This window comes from Megalopta genalis, chromosome 2 (genome assembly GCF_051020955.1).
Source record: "Megalopta genalis isolate 19385.01 chromosome 2, iyMegGena1_principal, whole genome shotgun sequence".
Taxonomy (NCBI): Eukaryota; Metazoa; Arthropoda; class Insecta; order Hymenoptera; family Halictidae; genus Megalopta; species Megalopta genalis.
This window is the reverse complement of record NC_135014.1, coordinates 31,537,360-31,555,654: the sequence shown is the minus strand read 5'-3', so window position 1 is coordinate 31,555,654 and position 18,295 is coordinate 31,537,360. Positions and strand designations below refer to the sequence as shown.

General features: G+C 40.4%; 2 protein-coding genes across 6 annotated transcripts in view; both read left to right on the top strand.

Moving 5' to 3' along the window:
* The window catches only part of vari (MAGUK p55 subfamily member vari), a 38,828-nt gene extending 36,628 nt beyond the window's left edge, over positions 1–2,200 (top strand). For all 5 annotated transcript variants that reach the window (XM_033478641.2, XM_076519164.1, XM_033478639.2 and 2 more), the window contains one exon: positions 148–2,200. In XM_033478641.2, coding sequence (XP_033334532.1) covers positions 148–324 — 177 coding nt within the window. In that variant the 3' untranslated portion in view covers positions 325–2,200. The remainder of the gene's footprint in view (positions 1–147) is intronic.
* A 1,665-nt stretch (positions 2,201–3,865) lies between these two features.
* On the top strand, positions 3,866–4,908 carry LOC117225306 (proteasome subunit beta type-2). The gene is made up of 3 exons (XM_033478767.2): positions 3,866–4,118; positions 4,207–4,563; positions 4,642–4,908. Exons 1-3 carry the CDS (start codon positions 4,028–4,030, stop codon positions 4,815–4,817), a joined length of 624 nt encoding a protein of 207 aa, XP_033334658.1. The 5' UTR covers positions 3,866–4,027; the 3' UTR covers positions 4,818–4,908.
* Positions 4,909–18,295: the final 13,387 nt, after the last annotated feature.

The following is an 18,295-nucleotide window of genomic DNA, read 5'->3' as shown; positions in this document are numbered from 1 at the left end:
CGAAACAAGGTCGCAAACAGAGAAAAACAGTTCACCGCGGCACCATTAAACAAAGCAGATCCACGATAACCGATAGAAAGCGCACCAAGTTCCGCAGAATTCTAGATCACCCTAAATACTAACCTTTGTCGCGTCTCTGATCGACAGGAGGACGATCTGAAGTCCACGTTGGAGGAGTCCGCAGCGCTGCAACGCGCCTACGAGAAGTACATCGACCTGGTGATAGTGAACGAGGACTTCGACAACACGTTCCAACAGGTGATCGCCGCGTTGGACTGCCTAGCCACCGAGCACCAATGGGTGCCCGTGAACTGGATCTACTAGGGTCCTCTGGGCCCGGTGTCCCAAGGCCTTTGCACCCCGAAGCGCCGCGACTAACGAGGGAATGGACAGACGGACAGGACTAATTTTTGTTCTTTCGATCATTCCCGAGAACGTTCGAAACTCATCGATGCCTGTGGAACACGGGATGGTGACCTTCGTAGTCCAGAAGCCGGACTTCGACCTTCGGGCCGGCGATCTCGTGCCGACGATCGAGTGTATCGTTCTCTCTCGTGCAACGCTATCAGTTCTGTTTCTTTTTTCTTCTTTTTTAATCGTCGTACTATGTGTATAGGAAGCCTAGCGTGTTGTATGTATGTACATTGTGTCCCGGAATCTCCCTAATTTAATGGTACACTCGGCCGAGAGAACGCTGTCTCTCCGTGCGCAAGGGAAGCGGCCGGGGCTACGAAGGTTCGCGACCGTCAGAGAGGCAACAACCCCTTCATTGCCGTTTCTAGCAAGTACAATCATAGCATTTACGTTACGTTACGTTGTTTTAGGTTTACGAGCACGACCCGTTCCGCGAGATCCGACGAAGCGTTCGAGGCAACCGGTTGCCAAAATCCGCCTTCCGGCGTAGGCTCCGTTTCGTTGAAGGTCCATCGAGAGCCTAATTGAGAATCGACGAAGCGCGCGAAACGATCGTTTTCATCGTTCGCCCGGTTCGTCCCGATTGTTACGCGACGTTTCTGCTGTGTCGCAATGCCGCGGAGAAAGAAGCAATCGCTCAAGAGTCGTGTCCGGCGCGGACGCGATCAATGGAAAATTGCTTTCTTTTCGTTACATTCCCTCCGGTGACGAAGCGCGACGGGAACGGGTCGGTAAGAGTAAGCATTAGACCGCCGTCCAATTAATTTTAGGATAACGCCTAGTTTTTAATTTGCCCACGGAGCACGCGTACGTACACAAAGGTACGCGAGTTAGTTTTGCGATTTCAAGTGCAAGTGAAGTGACTCGTTTCTGTTCTTTTCTTTTCCTTCTGTTTTTTATATTTAAGTATATACAGGGTGAATCGCGTGAAAACACGGTCGGAGTCGCGAAATAAAAGGATCATCTTCTATGACAGAAACTATACTGCTGGATACACGATATATGATTTATTTAGTATATAAGAGGGTTTTAATCATTTTCTTTCGAATAATAATCTCTCGAAGTATTATAAATTCTCGCGGTATTTTACCGAGGGCAGTTTATCGTTTGAATAATTCGTAAAAATTGAACAATTTATGAAAGAAAAAGCTCGTCTATCTCTAAGCTTTAAAGCTGTTAATCAAACGAAAGAAATTGCCTTTTAGAATAAGAGTTTCCAATTTTATACGAAGATTAAGGCTTCAGTTGACTTTTGTATCTTTGATCATTTATTCAGTGATCACATAAAATGAAGAATTTAATGCGGATCATTTCGACGACGATTCAGTTCGACGTTATAAATGACGGAATGGAGATTGGAGAATTTTATTTCGCGATTTCGTCGCACATCTTTTATAAAAAAAGTAGCTTAGCACCGTGCACCCTGTGTATACAGGGGTTATCGTGAGAGATTATTGTGCATTGTGTACTCGATGGATCCTCTTTGTACCGCTCGTGCACGCTGAACGTATTCCTGGCATAGAGTGCCTTAATAGCGCAGCCCTTTAAGGGCCGCGGCGAAGACCTACTATGTCGATCGAGGCGAAGAAGATTCTCCTCGGCCCAAGAGTTTCACGTTAAGAACGCGTTAAGACCATCGACACCGCGTTCTCTTTTCTAATTTTTCATGGCTCCGGCCTCGTATGCACGCGGACACACACACACACAAGCGGCTCTGTACGCGAATGTACACGCAGCGCGACACACACACACACGGAAGAAATAAAGTTTTATCGAGCGTTTACAATGAATTTCAATCTGTCGTCCCTGACCATTCCATCGATATCCTTGAATTGTTAGACGTTTAAAAATATTTTTAAATACTGATCGATATTTCTTGACGATTCGATACATTTCCTGTCGATGTATTTATATATTATAAACATTCTGCACGTTTTCTGATTAATTCTGACTACCTTGAATCATTTTATTTTCATTTTATTCCATTTTATTCCATTTTATTCCATTTTATTCCATTTTATTCCATTTTATTCCATTTTATTCCATTTTATTCCATTTTATTCCATTTTATTCCATTTTATTCCATTTTATTCCATTTTATTCCATTTTATTCCAGCTTCTCATTTGATCTTACGAGATCGTGCCAGAATTTTTTTCTGAAAAATTTGATGGAACTGCTTTTTAAACAATTACCTCAGTTGAAAGCACGTATATTGGACGACTTGTAGCAATTTTTTTTATTGCAGAATTTTCAAGAATGTCCGAGTAGCAGCTTCTCCAAGCGATGCCTTAGGAAATCAACTTTTAGGCGGGGGTGTCACTTTTGAAACGCAATTGCAGGCATTTTTTAAGATCTTGCAACTGGAAAATTACTACAAATTGTATAATAATATACTCGTTTACAAGAAATGTCCATTCGTTAAAGTGATGTTTCCGAAGTACGAAAGTCATCGACCCTTTCTGTATCAATTGATAGTGATCGAAGACTAGGAGGTCTCTGCTGGACTGAAATAGATGATGATAGGTCGGTGATTTTAAGGATGATAAAAAAAAGCTACAGGCTTGCATTGTGAAGCATAAGCCTGGAACAATACTGCACTATCGAGACGGTCTCAATGTTGCCTTGAGTTTGAATTAAGGACCAGTCTATATTTGCGCCAGGAGGAAGTAGAACGCTGTCAGACCACGATCTAGTAGATCGTCTCGAATAATTTAGAATTTTAGCTACTGGGTGATTCTTAATAAATCGAGATTTCGTAGACAGGCGATAACTTTAATTAGTGACAAATTAATGCAGTTTCGAAAACAAAGCATATATCAAGGATTTTGTAAGGTCTCTAGATTCTTCGAGGGTTTTTCAAGGACTTCTAAAATCCTCCAAGAGTTTTGAACAATTTTAAAGATCAAAAATCCTATATTTATAGTTCATAAAGAAAAGAATAGGGGTGCAGAACAATTTTCCAGCATATTTGATTATTCTGCTGTGTTTTAGGTTCATTTATTAGGGCAATTTTATGAACGGGGAATATGCTGTGGACTGAGAATTATTCGGCATACTCTCCTGTGTCTATATCATGTCAAATAAATTTATTTATTCTCGCTAATATACACGACAGATGATTCCATCCACCTTCTTCTATAAGGTACAATGTACAATCCGGCACGAATCATCTGCTGCTACTAATATGAAAATAGCGCCACTACATGTAGCGGAGAAACGCTCAAACTGTTCGTCAAAATTATCCATCGATAATAACTATACTGCATCAAACATAACTGCAGTATTTTACTCAACGTACTTCATTTGTGTTGCTTGATCTGCTCCTATACCTCGTTTGCGTTAGTAGACAATCATTTGGATGAAGAAGTGTAGCAATTTGCTGTTAGATGGCGGCACTACGTCAGTTCCTATATTTTGTAATAAAACAGATAATTCGCGCCATAGTTTTCACAGTGTCTTCGCGAATACGCGGTAGAAATTAGTTGTGTTTATAACCTAACATCGCGTGTTTCTAGTGCAAGTTAAGCTTTCGTTGGGTGACAGGCAGTTTTCGGTGTTTGTAAGCTGATAGTTCGATTGCAATTGACGATTTAAAGGATACAACCGATCAGAATGGAGTGTTTAATCGGAATCAAGTTCAAAGATTTTGTATTAATCGGAGCTGATATGACCACAGCCCATTCAATCATGGTAATGAAAAGCGGTAAGAAATTTTTTAACGTTATTTTGGAGTAACGAGTTTTACTATCAAAATTATATTGAACTACATTTGCATTGTTTCCTTGTTTCAGACGAACACAAAATTCATAAAATCGCTGAGAAGCTTGTTATGGCTGTATCCGGAGAGAGCGGTGACACGATACAGTTTTCAGAGTACATAGGAAAGAATATACAGCTTTATAAAATGAGAAACGGTTACGAATTGTCCCCAAGAGCTGCTGCATCTTTCACCAGGAGAAACCTGGCCGATTATCTCAGAAGCAGAACGCCATACTTCGTGAATTTATTAATGGCTGGCTACGACGATCACACGGGACCAGAATTATTCTTCATTGATTATTTAGCATCGTGTGTCAGCGTCCCTTATGCAGCGCATGGCTACGGAGGCTTCTTCTCTTTGGCTATAATGGATAGGTATCACAAATTAGGTAATTATATTATTTCTAAAATGCTATAGAAATTGTCGATTGTACGAAACAGATTACATTTATCATTTTTTATTACAGATTCTACAGAGGAAGAAGCATATTCATTAATGAAAATGTGCGTGAGAGAAATTCAGAAACGTTTGATAGTCAATCTCCCTAACTTCAAGGTACAAATTGTATCCAAAGACGGCGTGAGAGAGTTGAAACCAATCACCGCGCAGAGTTTAGCAATGGAGGATGCTGGTAAAGCATAAATATGTTTTATATTTACTTTTGTAATATTGCTCTTAATCTGGGGAATAAATGCTTGCTGCTTCAAAATGGAAGTGGTGAATTATTGAAAAATGAGATTTTATTATTCGAAGGTCATATAATCTGTCTTATGTATAAGTATCGATGATTCATTTTGTTTTGGCAAACAAAAATGCCAATCATAGCAGAAAGTTGTTTTCAAACTGAAAACAACAATTAGATTTAGAATGAAGATCTTATCCAGCGCCAATTTTTGAACTTGAGAGGGTTCAAGTCAAAATTAGGAATTTGTTATAAGAAGGAAATACATTGCGGACAGGTAAATTCTATATTCTCCAATAGCTACTTCCTTTTGTCTTTCATTTTCTTCCTTTTTCCACTCACTCGCCGTTAGCTTCCTCCGGGCTTTCATGGATTATTTATTCTCGGTGAAACCTGTGCATTCCTATCGCCAAGACAATTACTTTAATTAGTGTCGATCGTTATCGGTGACGTTGAAAGCCAAAGGGGTAGGAGTCACGTCAACGAGACGCTTTTAAATTTTAATATGTCGACACCGCCACTGTGTACTACCATCCCCTTTTCCCGTTGATGGAAAATGTTCCCGACGCTGTTTCCTGTCAATTCTCATAACGTATTCTGTATTTTCATCTTTCGCCTTTTAATGTACCCGATCAGAAGTTTTATTTCAATATTTTCTCGCGATTGTGAAATTATAATTGCAACGCATTTAAATGTTTACAATTTCTCCTTTTAAAATACCGTTATCTCGTGTCTGAATAATTTTAAAGAGACGTTGAAAATTATGACGTGTTCTCAATAATTATCAGTTTTGTACGACGTAGTTCTGCAATATGCAGGGGACTTTGAATTAATGAGGAGTTAATTTTACTCCTGCTTGAAACAATTAGTAATTGAAAAACCATTTTGGTCTAGCATGGAATGGAAGAGACATTCGGCTGGCACATATATAAATTATAAATGCAATTACTTGTCTCTATTCTTGATATAATCCTCTTAATATTTTGCATCTTCGTGGAAATCATTTTGCTCATCCCCTTAACTGGCGTTAAGGCCGTTAATGACACTTACGTGTCAGACTGGCCATGTATTTTTAAACTTTGACACCGTGAAAGCAGTAAAGAATAATAATATAATTTATATAATAATATTATATTTATATTATAATAATTATATTTGTTATTATAATTATTTATAATTATAATAATTATATTATAATAATATAATAATAATAATATAAATAATAATAGTAGTAATAATAGTATGAATAATAATAGTAGTAATAATAGTATATATAATAATAGCAGTAATAATAATAATATAAATAATAATAGTAGTAATAATAATAATAGTCTTTTTATATTCATTGACATTCTTTGCTGATTTTTGTTGCTTTTAGTATAGTAGATTTCGACGTTGTAATATCAAATAGAGGTACAAAACGTTTCTACGGTCCAGAGGGTTGAACGAATCGCCTGAGATGACGCCACCGTACACTATTCTGAGTTTCAGATCGTCATATACTGCGTTCTAGATTACTGATCCACAAAATACAAATTTTTGCATCACTGGCAACGGACAAAATTTCGACAACAAATTCTCGCCTTAATTATTTGTATACTTTAAGATATTAATTTTAACACTTTTCATACTTTAAGGTCCATTTTCACAGTAAATATATAAAATCTTCGAAAAAATGGCTAAACTTATATCGAGTGAAGAAAATCGTTGAATTTTCTCGAAGATAATTTTTCTGTAATAAGTATCGTACAGGAAATATAATACTACGATATTCTTGTTCGCGTATCGTAGGACAGGTTCAATATATTATTAGAAATATTTTCTAGCAAGCCAGGAAAAGAAAGGGTGCACCACGGCGTGCCCTTTTCAAGCATCCCCGAACGAGGATCCTTTCACTTTGTATCGTTCGCCTAAGAGCATTACAACAGCTTCTGGCCCTCCAATCGGCAATGATTTCCAAATGGCATTCACGGTCCTCCGTTCGCAGTAAGTCGTAATACCGCAAATGTAGTCGATTGTAAGCGCAGATTTTCTGTGGCATCTGCCTGCAGACAGCTGTATACGAAATCGCAAAGATACGCCGCGCGTGTACCGTCTGTCTTCATTAAATTAAAAGATCGGTCAACTTCTCGCCGGCGAACGTTCCGGATCTATCCGATCCAGTTTCTTGCAATTTGGTCAGATATTTTCGATATTTTCGTTCCGAAGACGTTCCGACGATGCGTCGATCGAAAGATGTCCACAAAATTGCGGCAATTTATCGAGAAAATTATTCTATTATTTCGTGAAATATTTCGTGAACGCGTGGAGGTCGTCACAGTGACCACTGCATCGAATATTGCATTTTTTTCAAATTTCTTAGAAATTAGACTGCGGATCTTTATGCAAAATACGAACTGCGTTAACCCTTGCCGTCATAATCTTGCCACTTTCTTCATCGTTGCAGTGGTCAGACAATCGTCGTTCGTAACAATTCCTGAAAATATGAAGAAAATTTATATTTACTGCCCACGTTTACTTAAATGCTTAAATAAATAAATAATAATAAATCTTCTCAAAATTCGACTAACACATAAACGAGAGGATTAGTATCACAGTGGTGTGCGTCTCATTTTCCTCATTGCGAGAAACAAGGGATATTATCGTTTATCGACGCGTGCATTGTTTATTGACAATTACAATATTCTACAATTACAATAGTCTTCTTTTGACAATTTCAATATCTTTAAAATATGAAGAAAATTTATATTTACTGCCCGCGTTTACTTAAATGCTTAAATAAATAAATAATAATAAATCTTCTCAAAATTCGACTAACACATAAACGAGAGGGTTAGTATCACAGTGGCGTGCGTCGCATTTTCCTCATTGCGAGAAACAAGGGATATTATCGTTTATCGACGCGTGTATTGTTTATCGACAATTACAGTATTCTACAATTACAATAGTCTTCTTTTGACAATTTCAATATCCTTAAAATATGAAGAAAATTTATATTTACTTCCCACGTTTACTTAAATGCTTAAATAAATAAATAATAATAAATCTTCTCAAAATTCGACTAACACATAAACGAGAGGATTAGTATCACAGTGGTGTGCGTCTCATTTTCCTCATTGCGAGAAACAAGGGATATTATCGTTAACTAACACCTGTATTGTTTATTGACAATTACAATATTGTTAACATAATTTAGAGCAAAGTTAAAATTTCAAGTAACTTTATAATTCACTTCGCTCGCCTCTGCAACACATTTGTATACACAGACTACATTTTCAGGCATATGTCAAAATTTTCGAGAACGTGTCCTACGCCACTGCGATTCCAGCCCCGCCAAATGTTCAGACACTCGTAGATGTAGATCACACGCTAACAAGGTCCGGCGTGGCCCGGGCACACAGGGTTCGTACAGTTTCGTTGCCAGTTGGTATCGCTTCATTAGCGCCGGGCAGAGGTAGAGTCGCGAAGGTGACAGCCCCAGACGGCGTTGGTAATGGCCTGTACAAGTTTAAAGGACCATCTTCTAATCTATTCGAGGTTTAAGAGAGGCGCGGCCGAGTACTTACAATCAAGCTCGAGTATTCTCGAGCACAATGCTGCACTCAAAGGGGTCTCCCGCGGACGCCTTGTAGCGACATCGCTTGCCGCGATCATCTTCCACGGTAGCTTAAGTATTATTCAGAGTTACGATAAAAAGATGACGAGGCTGAGCAGAGAGCCGGGCGGCGAGGTGGCTGCCGCACCGGGCCCGGAGGTAAAAGCGTTTCCATTTAATTACAATCGATCGTTGCGCGGGAATCGCCTTCGGTGGCATCGGCGTAGGAAAGCCGGCGGTTTTATAGACGGTCAGCCGTGGCTGGTTCTTAGACCAGCGTTAAAACCACCACTCAAATTTACGGAACTTTTTTATTCCCCTCTCTCCCTCTTGATCACTTTATCTCTCTCTCTCTCTTTTTCTCCGGCTCTCTATCTAGCTCTCTCTGGCTCTCTTTCGCTCTCTTTCGCTCTGTTTCGCTCTGTTCCGCCGCCTCCGTTTCGGAGAGCTTTAAAATTTCCTTTCCGCTCCTTCGTTTTTTTCTTTCCTCGTATCATTTGGTTGAAAGATTCTTTTTTACTGGCTTCCCCGTTCCCTACCTTTGCCGGAAACCGACACAAATGTTTGATTTACTTGATGCACCGCCGCTTCATCGTTCCCGGCTCCCCGAATGTGCTTCCTCGCCCATTCCCCCGCTGCATCGCCCAGAAATCCCGTTGCTTTTTGCGACTCCTTCTTTCTTGCTTCATAAGTCAGTTGCGACTAAGACGCCAAAGCACCGCCAGATATTCCTCGAAATCTCCGACGACGACGATGTCGACGACGTCGACGACGACGATGTCGACGACGATACGCTCTCGTCCTTTGAGCCAGCGATCGTGTCCCCTGGCACGGTTTGTCCATTTTAATCACGATCGCCTATGGATCTTCGAGGATCTGCTGACAAATTCCGGGCGGTTTGATGGTGCTCTCGATCTCGTTACTCTGCTTTCGGAGAATGTGTGTACTAAGGTTCTGTCGAACGAACTGGTCGCGCTTGGTATTTATTTTTATTCGTAATATTCGTTGCGGAAAATAGTTTCGCGTAACTCGTTGTATTAACCAATGAGAGGTAAGAAGCGTTTCGAGTTTACACGCCGCCACGTCCAAGTTGTTTTTCGTAAGAAATGTTGGACACGCGAATAAATAACTTTGTAAAATTGTGTATTAAAGACAGTGTCGGTTTGATAAAACTGCAACGCTTTAAAACTGTACATACATGTTCATATAATTTTTATAATAATTCATATAATTATATAATATATCCATATAATTCTCATATAATATAATATAATCACATAATTTTCATATAATATTATCATAATACAATCATATAATTCTCATGTAATATAATATAATCATATAATTCTTATATAATATAATATAATCATATAATTCTCTCACATAATATAATATAATTATATAATTCTCACATAATATAATATAATTATATAATATATAATATTATCATAATACAATCATATAATTCTCATGTAATATAATATAATCATATAATTCCCATATAATATAATATAATCATATAATTCTCATATAATATAATATAATCATATAATTCTCATATAATATAATATAGTCATATAATTCTCATATAATATAATATAATCACATAATTCTCACATAATATAATATATAATATTATCATAATACAATCATATAATTCTCACATAATATAACCGAAAAATACAGAGAAAAAACAACCCGTCTGTTAAGTGTTAAGCGCAGTGTGCGCTATGCGGCAAAAAAATCGCGACGCTAATAGCTTCGTTCTCGAAGTAGACCCCGGCCTGTTCCTCCCGCGGGAAGATCGAGTGAAAAGGGTTCGGGATCGCGGCTTCCATCGGGAAGCAGGGAACGGTCTTCCCATTCTCTTGCGGGTTCGATCGTCCGAGCCGGAGGGAAAGGGCGCGCCGGAAGCCGTGCACGCGTCCCTTTGAATTCCACCGTCGGCCGAGCATCGTCTGACTTTACTACTTAGCCTTTTTTGCACGTGACTCGCGTCACGAACGAGCGCCGGCCAATTTTGCCGGGCAAAAAGTAAAGAAGAAATAAGAGGACCTTTAGAGGCGCCGCGGGAGGCAGGAAAAAATCGCGGAGCCCTTTTGGGGAGGGGGGCGGATAGGAGGGGGTCGGAGGCGCGAGCGTAACCGGTTGCAGTCGTAGCTGCGAACTTTATTGAGCTTTCGAGTTTATGTACTTCCAGCGTGCACGGTTCCTGCGATTTTACGCCTTTCACTCGCCAGCCTTTTCGCTACTTTACTTTTGTGCCTTTTTTTCCTTTGCACTCTCTCTCTCTCTCTCTCTCTCTCTCTCTCTCTCTCTCTCTTCCTTTCTTTCTTTTTTTCTTCGTTCTTCTATGCCGAACCTCTCGGCATCCGTTCGCAGCCTTCCCGTTCGTCCTATTATTCCCCTTCTCGAAACCCGTTGAGACGAACGTTCGACGCTGTTCCGTCGCGACGCCGAAACGCCCGCCGGCGAGGCAACATATTTCGCGATAACTTTATGACTACCCGAGAAAAGAATCCGACGCGTGGATTCGGGCGCAATCGCCCGCTGTCCTCCTCCCGAATTGCCCAAACTTTGGATTAGCCGGCTGTTTTTGAAGTCTGATTTCTTTTGCGAAATTCCTGACGCGATCCGCTTGAACGTAGCGCAGTTTACACACATTACTCTCGAGTGACCAATTACTGTGTCCCTGGGTTGTTTCCGGGCGTAACTGACTTTTTATTTAGCTTTTTGTGCTTTCATTTTGTTTACTTCCGAGGATGATTTACTTTCGATAAATATTCCCCTGCCGTCAATGTTTAAGCATCGAACAAAATCTAGGCAATAAATAATATTTCTTCTTCTTCTTCTTCTCTCGCTTCCTCTCTCTCTCTCTCTCTCTCTCTCTCTTATTTATTACAGGTTGTAATAAATTACAATAATTATTACAGGTTGAATCTGTTTGCATTTAAAAGGTTATAGCCATCTTCCATAGGTTATGTTCGGAAGTTATGCACGATGCTATAGTGCAAGGGGTTAAAAACACCATAATGTTTACGGTAAGACGATTACGCTATTTCTGTATTCTCATAATGCTCGATAGCTTTCGTTAACCCCTTGCCGAACTTCGACGAGCCCGACTCGTCGTGAAAATTTCTGGTAATAACTTATATATGTTATTCTGTTTTTTAATACGTTCAGTGCCGCGTGAGTCACGTATGGTGACACTAATTTTTAACTAGCTATTTGAAATTCATTCTTATCGTAATATATTGAACAAACTGAATGTTACTAGGATTCGTAGAATGCAAAATAGCTGAACTAATATTTTCTATGGAAAATCTTCGCTTTCTAGTTTCAGTATCTTTAATTAACTGACTTATTAATAATATTATACTGACATTAAGCAAATAACTTTGATAATTGTGCGAATTTTTCGAGTCGATATTCGGCACTTAACGTGTTCAAATTGGAATCAAATTCTAACCTCTTGTCATCAATATTTCAGCATTCGACTAAAAATCTAGGCCTCAATTTTCTTTCCCTTCTAAGAAATAATTGCAATCGAAAAATTTCTGATCGCAGTGACTGCGAGGAAAATGATATATCAAGGGGTTAAAATAAGTTCGACTTTATTTTTTCTCTCGAATCAATTCAAAGCGTACGAAGACTTCCCACAGTGAAATAAATTTATAGCACAAAAGAATAAACTAAGAGACAAATCTAAAAACTAAGACAGAACAGAATATTCCCAAAATCCGGCTAATAAAAACCGTCGTAAAGGAAAACGCACATTTTTCATCCCTGTTCCCGGCAACCGGCCCGGGAAATGCTATCTCCGCTGCGGAAAAGTCCGCAGCCCTGTAACAGCATCGAGCGAAAATAGCTCTCGCGACACCGAAACACCTCACGTCCCGATCGCCTCGAATTATCACAACAATCGCGTCGTTTGCTCGCCGATCGCGATAGGATCCGGTGGGTCCTGGCCGGACACGAGCACGAGGACGAGGAATTTCTGTTTCGACACGGGGGTGCGGGCGGCCGGTGTGTTTCTTATCGCCAGATGCGAACGAGGAAGGACGGGCACGAACAAAAGCCGTCGATATAGCCTCGTAAACCGTAAAAAAGTAGGAACTATCGCGAATAAATAACCGATGGAGAGTGGCCGGGAGAGGTCTGGCTGTGCTAGGGGTGGTTCGAGATAGGGTGGCAAGCATGGGGTGTGTAGAGCGAGCGAGCGAAAGAGAGAGAGAGAAAGAGAGAGAGAAAGCGAGAGAGAAAGAAAGAGAGCGAGAAAGAAAGAGAGAGAGAGAGAGAGCGAGAGGGGCCAGCGGGGCGAAATGAATGCGTGCTACGTAGAGGGGCGGCGGAGGGTTGCTGCCGGTCGTCCGTTGAATGGAAGTGTCAGAACGGAAGGAGGGACAGAAAGAGAAAGGAAGAAAGTAGGACGTAGGAGTGGGGTTCGGCGGGGGTGCGAAGGAGCCGGGGAAAAAAGGAGGAGGGCGGCGGTTTCGTTCGAGAGCGTGAAAATGCGGGGGTTGCACCTCTTGTAAAAGGGAAATATATAAACTCGAAAGGCCGATAAAGTCAGTACCCGCTGTTACGACAAACTCGCTTCCTTTTACCCGGATTCACCTTCCCTCTTTGTTTCGCCCGCGCGGTGCCCCCCGCCGCCGCCGCTACCGCCGCCGCCGCCGGGGCACAGAATTCGAAGGCGGGGGAGAATAATGCTCGTGTCGTGACCTCTGTCACGCGCAGGACTCTGTTACTGGGTCGCTCTTGGATGCACGATCAACTTTTCCCTCTCTCGAGGATTTCTCCCGACGTACGCGCGGCGCTTCACGGAAACATCGTTCCACCCCTTCTTTTCCGCGTGGTCTTTTCGCACCCTGCTGTTGATGGACACACCGGGCACGGTGTCTCGGCGCCGGCCAACTTTCTCGCGGACCCCTTCTGCCTCTCTTAATTGCGAAAGTTAGACGTCGGGGATACGATGTTTAATTGATACACGGTCACCTTGATGGCCAAATGGAAATCGGGGGATCTTCGGACGGCCGGGGTGCTCGAAGCGCGACCAATGTATAGTACTGTAGGTGTAACAATGGTAATACTAAGTGTACAGTAAATTATCAAAAATTTCCCTTCAGCTTGTAAACAAAAATGGACAATTCGGGAAGGGGTGATACGATTATTCGTGCATCGCGGCTTATTTTTATAGTTCCTGATTGTCAACAATTATTAAAACGAGGTGCAGGGCTCACAAATTGTCTACTTTTGTTTACAAGCTCAAGGAAAATTTGCGAGAATTTACTGTACATTTAATATTTACATTGTTATACGTACAGTAATGTACAAGCTGGAGGAAAATTAGGGTGAATTTACTGTACTCAGACTTTTGTTCGATTTTTATTAGAACCGTATGCTTCAGTTATTTTCATTTACATTTACATTATATTATTTCTTTATATTATTTAATTTAATTATATTATTTCTTTATATTATTTCATTTAAATAAAAATTTCTCGCAGAAGCGTTTCTATAATTTCAGTAACCGAGAAAGAAAAAACCTGGAACCAGTCATTTCGATCGGTTCGTTAGTTCTAGCATTAAACAATATTTTAGTCGACGTGTTCCGAAAAAAACGTACTATAATTAACTGGCCAGCAGATCAGGCGAGAAAATATTATAACTTAATCCTGAATCGTCATTCGTTCTTCCAATTTAATTGGGAGAGTATTAGAACATCAACGCATAGCTTCGAAAGTCCCGTTTGAAAAAATGAGCGACGGGATGACATAAATTTGAACGAGAACTGTTCGCAATTTCGCAAATAATAAAACAACGGGCTGCATGGAACGAACGGGCGTTGGAAGCCATAAAAATCCATCCACCCGCAGAACGATTGGTAGTTTAATAAAAATTCATTCCGCGTTCGACGTTCCTTGCTTAATTAGACGTCGGTTAAAAAAATTTTTATTATATTCGGAAATCGATGATGCATCGGGCACGAAGATTATAAAAATATTTGGTATCCCGCGGGATGATTGAACACGCAGCCCGATGGAAATTTGAGTATTTTCCGCGGCCGAATACAAACCGATCGATTATTTGACGATTTACCCATGCATTCGCCGCGGCCACTCAATACTTTGGATATATTTCAATTACAGGCTCATTCGTACGCGTCCATTTCTGTTTTGCGCGTACAACAACTTGTTAATTCCCCCGCCGCGGCGGTGAATTTTTATACGGCGCCGAGCGAGGAAAAATGACCAAGTTTCCGCCGAACTCGTGGAACTTTTTGTCAGAAATGAGATAGAGGGATGTGACCTGTTTCTTCTTTTTTTAATTAAACTAAAATATTCTAGAATAAGGGACGATCAGAGTGAACGTCGTACGAACGATTTTCGACATTGAAAATTTATATTAAATCCGACGCGTTCCCATCAAATTTCGATTTATCCGTTACGACGTGCGATCGTTTTTCAGCGATTTTAAAACGCGGATTATTCGTATCATGTAACCAAAGGGGCCACTTTGAAATCATCGACGATCACTTCACCGACTATATTTTATAGTCGACGCGAGTTCATATGACGAATAAATGCAGTGCAAGCAATCGAAACAAATAAACCATTTGAAAGAGAAAAATTAATGAAATTGTTCCTTTTCTCCAATTCCGAAGTGTTGTGCAAATTTTGCTGCGAGTTTTAAATTCGGGGTGACAAAATGCACAGGAAAAATGATGTATAATAAGGCTAGCAAAAAAATGCAATTCGTAGTGGCAACGGAGAAACCAAAATTTGATCGAGAAATATTGTATAATATATAAATATAATATTACAACGTAAATATATCGTCCGTGCGAGATTCTATATAATTTTCCCTTATTCTGGTACACTTTAAGTTTAATATAAAAAAAAGTCATCTGTCTATCCCATTTCTGTCAAAAGTTCTACGATTTTAACACGAACCCGCTCATTTTTCCCCGCTGTGCGCCGGTCCTCTCTTTTCTCACTCTCTCTCTCTCTCTCTCTCTCTCCCTCTCTCTCTGTAAATGATTCCGCGGTACAAACGCCAGGGCCGGCCCCTTCGTCCCCGTTCCCCCCGGTCCCCTGTCTCTATCTTTTTTCCACCGGCTAGTAACCCGGCCTGTTAATTATGATTAATCATGTCTCGGAAATTAAAGCGATTAATCTTCTCGTTGTGACGACCGTGAGCGTGTTTGCCGAGGCTGGCGCACAGCCGCGCGCTCGTCCGTGTGCCCGATGCCTCTGTTTTCCACGGAGAGGGGCGGTTTTCTCAATTAGTTCAGCCGCTAATCGTTTTTCGTGACTTATGCGCGTTTTCGGGGGGCCTCCGCGCGGAAGTGGCCGCGCCGCGCCTCGCCACGCCGAGTGACAATTAGGGAATTTGCGAGTTCCACCGTTGGCCGGCGGCCGTTCCGAGGAAATTTTCAAATTAAATGGAAGTCCTCTCGCCGGAAATCAAATGCCCCCGACGCCCAGTAACAGTTTCTTAACGAGCCGTTTAAGTGATAAATAGACCGGCGGACAACCCCCACGGCGACAAATTTCTGCAACATTTATTTTTCGAACGTTCTTCCCGGCCGGTCGAACTTTGATCAGCTCTCGCCGCTGAAATGTACACTGCATGGAAAACGGAATTTCTGTTTTCGATGCTCGATTCGCAGCTCGGTAAAAGTGAAACTCGTTGGAAACGGTTCACGGTTTAGTAAGCGACAATCGATGGATGCGATGCAATATGTTGTTCAGTGGTTCGTGGGATTATTTATTTGTTCAGTGTCGCTTTATGTAACGGAATTAACAATCGTATTAAAAATGAATGTTTCAGCTTTCTGTTGACTCTTTCAAACGTCGCGTTAAGTATCGAGAAAATGAAAAATTCCATAAGTGCACAAAATCTATATAATTTTTTTGTCATCAAATATATATAATAATATATATTATATTTATCTCGGATGTGTAATTTACATTATAATTTATCATCGAATATATATATAATAATATATATTATATTTATCCCGGCTGTGTAATTTACATTATAATTTATCATCGAATATATATAATAATATATATTATATTTATTCTAGGTGTCTAATTTACATTATAATTTATCATCGAATATATATAATAATATATATTATATTTATTCTAGGTGTCTAATTTACATTATAATTTATTATCAAATGTATATAATAATATATATATTATATTTAATCTAACTTACGCATTTTTCGACTTCAAATCAATTAGAACATAAGCTCGAAGTATGACTGTATCACGTGGCACAGTATAATTATAATTGTTATTGGCATAATTGGACGTATTAATTAATGAAAGATGGTAATTTCGTTCTTTGTCCAAAAGTTCTAATGAGTTAATAATACATTGATAATCTTAAATTCTTTTAATCTCTCTGCTCGAATTTGATCAACCTATTTTTATCACAAATGCAAAAATCCGCACTCTACTAATGACTAATTTATTCTGATGGATGGTCAATCACGATTTTAGCGATTATTATTATTACTTTAGTGGTGATTAATTGAGTCGAAAAATGGCCAACTCCGCGCGAAAGAAACGGGGACAGAGGCGATCCAAGATGGCGGCGGTTGCGGCGTTGCAAGCGCTCAAAGTAACCAGCCAGCGATTTTGAACGGTTAAGGTAATAATATAAGGCGCGGGCGGAGGGGTGCGGGAAAAAGGGTGTCAACGAGCTTCCCCAGTCGAAATGAATAATACCCCAACAGGTGCAGGAACACAATCTCGCCACCTCGTCGGCGTTTAACGGGCCTCTGCGGAGAGAACGGCGCTCCTTCCGGCGCCGGCCCCTTGAGGGAACACTGTTTTTCGCAAATTAAGAGATTCGCAATAATGGCCTTAATGGTCCTGTAAGGGTAGAAACTGAAATTACGTTACCACTTAAACGCGGTTATTTATCGTCTACTTTATTATTACCGCCTACGAGATTTTCGTGGCTCTCGAGGGAGCTCCGGACACTCGGAGGCTCGCTGTTAAACGACGTTGCACCTCGTTGCCCGTGTTTTCAATTAATTCCACGGCTCCTTTAATTTTTCTACCCTATCTCGCCCTCCCCCCTCCTCCCTCCTCGCGCCTCTATCCGTCCGTTTTTCACTCTCAGCCACGTTGCTTCTCGTTTGCCGGCCGTTTATCGCGCGGCGGACATAACGATCAGATTTTCGGCGGTACAAACAGCCAACGGGCCGGTATTTATTCCTCGAGGAACGTAATTATTTTTCGTCGTACTGGCAGCAGTTTAGTGAAATGCGAGCCGAACCATCCGTTCCACTCGTCCATGCACTTTACAATTTTACCCGTCGTTTAGCTCCGTTCACCGCAGCTTCTGAGTATCAAAATGAGTTGGAATGGAAGCTAGCTAATATCGTGTTACATTATCGCTGAAACGAGATGGTGAAGAATTCTAAAATACCGATTGTTGTCGTCTTACGAAAATCGCTGAAACTAATTTAAAAAAATGAACTGAAAATACATCGAGATTTCTACTTAATGCTAAACGTACCGAGCAATAGAATTGTCTGTGTGCATTGAAACATGCATAAAACTGACGGGATCGAATTTATTCAGTGAAGTCATTGCAGCGGGTTGTTGCAATCATGTAATTTTTTATTCTATCAGTAGCCGTGGAAGTGTTCGCACAATTTTTATAATTGTAAAATGAGAGACGAATTTAACAAAAGAGACTTTAGAAATGCTTCCACCGCCAAGTGAAACCATAAATGATACAAACGATGAATATATATGTTTATATAGATGTTGTATGTATGTATTGTATATATTGTACATACTAGTTACATAT

Excerpts from the sequence above, each read along its gene's own strand:
- LOC117225306 (XM_033478767.2), top strand. The coding sequence starts at position 4,028 with ATGGAGTGTTTAATCGGAATCAAGTTCAAAGATTTTGTATTAATCGGA. Across the intron at positions 4,119-4,206 it reads AATCATGGTAATGAAAAGCG|ACGAACACAAAATTCATAAA; the intron begins GTAAGAAATTTT and ends TCCTTGTTTCAG. Across the intron at positions 4,564-4,641 it reads GGATAGGTATCACAAATTAG|ATTCTACAGAGGAAGAAGCA; the intron begins GTAATTATATTA and ends TTTTTATTACAG.